At 37.1% G+C, this 4,686-nt stretch overlaps 1 protein-coding gene across 2 annotated transcripts in view; it reads left to right on the top strand.

The window, feature by feature from the left end:
• Positions 1 to 4,686, top strand: part of LOC107570136 (round spermatid basic protein 1-like) — a 31,320-nt gene that overhangs the window by 12,432 nt on the left and 14,202 nt on the right. Inside the window, exon 7 of one of the 2 annotated variants that reach the window (XR_001606994.1) lies at positions 1,974 to 3,711. Coding sequence is in view for 1 of the 2 variants with exons in the window: in XM_016256338.1 (XP_016111824.1) it covers positions 1,974 to 2,531 (558 nt within the window). In the remaining variant the exon portion in view is untranslated. Of the gene's footprint in view, positions 1 to 1,973; positions 4,098 to 4,686 lie in introns of those variants that run through there. The other variant, XM_016256338.1, reaches the window with a different exon arrangement.

Below are 4,686 nucleotides of genomic sequence, written 5' to 3'. Positions count from 1 at the left end.
GAAAACAGCTGAGTATAATTTTTTCAGGTTTCTTTGATGAACAGAAAGCTCAGAAGAACAGCATTTATCTGAAATAGAAATATTTTGTAACATTATACATGTCTTTATCATCACTTTTGATCAATTTAAAGCATCCTTGCTAAATAAAAGTATTAATTTCTATCATTTCTTTCCAAAAAAAGAAAAAATCATACTGACTCCAAGCTTTTGAATGGTATAGTGTATATAATGTTACAAAAGCTTTTTGTTTCAGATAAATGCTGATCTTTGGATCTTTCTATTCATCAAAGAATCCTGAAAAATGTACTCAACTGTTTTAAATATTGATAATCAGCAAATCGCCATATTAGAATGATTTCTGGATCATGTGAAACTGAAGACTGGAGTAATGATGCTGAAAATTCAGCTTTGATCACAGGAATAAATTGCATTTTTAAATATATTCAAATAGAAAGCAGTTGTTTTAAATATTTAAAAAATATTTTAAATACTGTTTTTGCTGTACTTTGGATCAAATAAATGCAGGTTTGGTGAGCAGAAGAGAATTCTTTAAAAAATAATAATAATTTTGACTGGTAGTGTAGACTGATTATTCTTATAGATTGAAACAAATGTGCTTTAGCCAGTATGAAAAGTGCTCTGAGTTGCTGGAGAGAAAAAAAAAAGAGCAACAACAAAAACATGTTGCTGGAGACAGGCTTTTGAAAATGCAAACTGATTGTCTGCCAGCAGGAGGCGTTTTGGGAGCGGTAGAATTAGCGGTTTCTCCAGTAATGGCTGTAATCAAAGCACCGCTCATGAACGCTTGTTTATCAGATAAAATGAAAATGCCATCGAAACTTTTCTGAAGACAAGCCTTTCCCTTCAGCGATGCATTCATATAAAACACTGTGCCGTGTTTTGATTTTGAAACGTGCAGTGCTCATGTTTATTCAACGAAGTAAAATGCCACAAATAAATAAATGTAGCTATGGAGAAACACTGGTAATGTATATCGAAATATCGGAAATGTGTTTAAAAATCATATCACCGTTATTGAGAAAAAAATTATATTGCGATACATATTGATATTTAATTATTGTCCAGCCCTAAGCCCTGTAAAAAAAAAAAAAAGACCTCTTAATCTTACTGTTTAAACAGGCTTTTGAAAATGCAAACTGATTGTCTGCCAGCAGGAGGCGTTTTGGGAGCGGTAGAATTAGCAGTTTCTCCAGTAATGGCTGTAATCAAAGCACCGCTCATGAACGCTTGTTTATCAGATAAAATGAAAATGCCATTGAAACTTTTCTGAAGACAAGCCTTTCCCTTCAGCGATGCATTCATATAAAACACTGTGCCGTGTTTTGATTTTGAAACGTGCAGTGCTCATGTTTATTCAACGAAGTAAAATGCCACAAATAAATAAATGTAGCTATGGAGAAACACTGGTAATGTATATCGAAATATCGGAAATGTGTTTAAAAATCATATCACCGTTATTGAGAAAAAAATTATATTGCGATACATATTGATATTTAATTATTGTCCAGCCCTAAGCCCTGTAAAAAAAAAAAAAAGACATTCTAATCTTACTGGTTAACGATCGACTAATGAGCTTCGTTTGACGGTCAGGAAAATAAAAACGAAATAAAAGCGCAAGTTCAGGTAACTAAAAAAACTTGCGTACACGACCTAAAACCAGACGTGAGATTTGATCGTAGCCACCACTCACGTCCATATTGATAAATTCCAAGTTTTGCATTGAAACGACCATACGCCCAATTTTCTGTCGTACGATCATTTCGTAAATGAGGCCCATTGTGTGTATTTTTTTCCTCCAAAAATGATCATAGTTTCAAAGGAAGTCAAAGCAAGTGTTAAAAACATTGTCTGAAAAACCAGCATATACTGTATAAGATCCTGAACGGGTGTGAAGATACAGGTAGACGGGTATAAAATAGGTCAGCATTCCCGTAATACCCCTCTCTCTACAGTGTGTCCAGTGGGTAGATGACGCCAAACTCAACCAGTTACGGCGAGAAGGCATCCGCTATGTTCGCATGCAGCTCTGTGACGACGACATCTACTTCATCCCTCGCAACGTGATCCACCAGTTCAAGACCGTCTCGGCCGTGTGCAGCCTCGCATGGCACATCCGTCTGAAGCAGTACTACTCCGAGGAAGAGAAGGAGGACTCGAAGGACATTAAGACCAAGGACCTGTGCTCCACTTCATGTCCTCCCCCCTCTTCATCCCCTGTTCACCTGGACACCAAAGTCACCTCTTGCGCCCGGCTACAAGTGGACACGGCACAAGGCGGAGTGGCCAAAATGGACGAACTGGTTTTCCAGAGGCCCGCAACGCCACCCAGAGAGCCACAGCCCGCGCCTCCACAACCGGCTAAATCCGCCCACACTGTTTCCGCCGCTCCTGTCCCAGCACCCTGCCCTCTGTCCTCTCCCACACCAGAGCAAATGCTTCCACAGTCTCCCGCCGTGCCTGCATCAGACTCCTCACTCGACGGCAGCAGGCCCACGGATTTCCCCAAATGACTTCCAAATCCTTCCTTTTGCGGAGGGATGGGGTTTTATTTCGCCTAACAGACTTGACTGACATTCCACAGTGTAAAAAAAGGAATATCTGGACTTTGCCTAAAAATGAAGACTGTATATTTTCCTTTTTTAGCTTTTGGTTAAGGAAATAACCCCGTAAGTACTTTTTAGGTTTTTCTCAGCCAAAGTATTTAATTTAAAATATATTTTTTCTGATTACTCAGTATTGTTTTATATTTGTTTATATATTATTATTATTATTATTATAAATGAGATGAACTATCTCTCAAGAGGGACTTTTCACGTTGTTTCCCAGGCCGTCATTTGCATCATGTCGATCTGCTAATTGGTTTTTACAGACTAAAACAAGGAAAAAAGTGCCTGTCACAAGTGGAGAGCAGCAATCATATCTTAAAAGAGAACAATAGTCTCATTTTTTCCCCATGGTGTAATGTCACTGAAATATTTGACGTATTTAAGCTAGACTAGCGAGTATGTATCGATTTAAAGTGAGAGAGATTTGCTTTTTCTTTTTTCTTTCTCTGGTTCGCTTGAAGGAAAATTTAATTATTTTTTGAATGACTTATAGCAGTAATTATCAAAGAGGAACTTGTGCATTACTTCTAATGTATGCAGGAAATAGGATTTAGCCTCCACAAGAGGGTTGTTCATATGTTTGTTCATTTTAATTATTTATTTTTGTCCAGAATAGTCAATCTTTTAAGATCATGGTCATGAATTAATTTGTCATGACTCATGTTTGTTTTCTGTCTGTATTGTGTGCAGAAGCCGTTGTGCTTTTATTGTTTGCTAGGAAGACATATTCCATCAAGTCCGGATGTTAGCAGAAAATTAGATAGAAATGTAAATAATCAAACCTACACTCAGGGGCAACATTCTGATGCCTTTTCATTTGGTCAAGTCTCCTTCTACTTTACTTTAAAGTTTTATAGCAATCTAATCCATACATTCAGATTTTTGTGTTTTGATTGAATCTATAATTCTGACATGTTCGTATGAGCTTCAAATAAAGGAAACGGTCTCTTGATTCAGATGGATCATCTAAACAAGCTTCCATTCAGATTTTACACAATTCTGCTCATACTATCAGAGTAGCTTTAGAGTCACAATGGAAAGATCTTTTTAAATCATACTTTGATTTTCTTGGAAAAAAAATTTTGTCTCATTGTCACCACTTTTTAAAAAAATCTTGTTGCTTTGGCCGTTTTAAGCATTTGTTGATTGATTTTTTTTCTGGAAAAATATGAATTAACTCAGTAATATACATTAACAAGGCATGAATAAACTCCTGTTTTTCTTGTACAACAAAACCGTTATTATATGTTGCTTTTCCCTCAATCTGCTACCCAAATTTTTCTCCTTCAAAAAAGCATTTGATATTATTTATGAGTATAGTAGCAGCTGCAGAAGGCACATGTCCAGTGCTATTGCATAACACTTGTTGTTGTCCTTAGTAATTTATGATAAGCTTTCTAGGGTGACTAACCCAGATAGTTGGATGACTGCAATATAGCTTTCACTTGCTGAGTGTAGTTGCGTGTCACTAGTGTTGCTTTCGTCAACGAAAATTATGACGAAATATAGTCGTCAACGAACCTTTATCACATGACGATGACGAGACGAAAATGCTGGTCATGTGACGATGACGATAATTAAATGTACAATGCAATATCGTTGACGAATAAAAACGAGACGAAATGTGGCTTACAAAATAAAAACTATGCTAAAATGTCTCTTCATTTTCGTTGACCAAAACGAGACGAAACGAAATGTTATAACGTTATTATTATTATTTTGCAGTATTTCTGTTTCCTGTGTCTCGCTTCAGGGGCTGCATCAGGCGCAGACGCAGGCGATGTCACTTCCTCAAGCCCCACTCGCGGAATTATTTAGAACAGTGTTTCCCAGCCGGGGTCTGTCGAGAGCAGGGGTGCCGTGTAAAAAATCATTTTTTTATATTTTTAAATTGCTAAAATGTTCAAAAAAGCAGCTATTATATAATATCCATTTCTAATGCCGCCAATAATTAGAGATGCACAGAAATTCCGGCTGCCGAAAATGAGTTCCCCGCTCAGGATTCACTTGTGTGTGTGTGCGTTCATGCTCATCGGAACAGCAAAGTCCACTCAAAAAT

The sequence above is a fragment of the Sinocyclocheilus grahami genome, unplaced genomic scaffold, assembly GCF_001515645.1.
Source record: "Sinocyclocheilus grahami isolate Dianchi unplaced genomic scaffold, SAMN03320097.WGS_v1.1 scaffold29.1, whole genome shotgun sequence".
NCBI classification, from domain to species: Eukaryota; Metazoa; Chordata; class Actinopteri; order Cypriniformes; family Cyprinidae; genus Sinocyclocheilus; species Sinocyclocheilus grahami.
The sequence above is the reverse complement of the archived record's forward strand: the minus strand, read 5'-3'. Positions and strand labels throughout refer to the sequence as shown.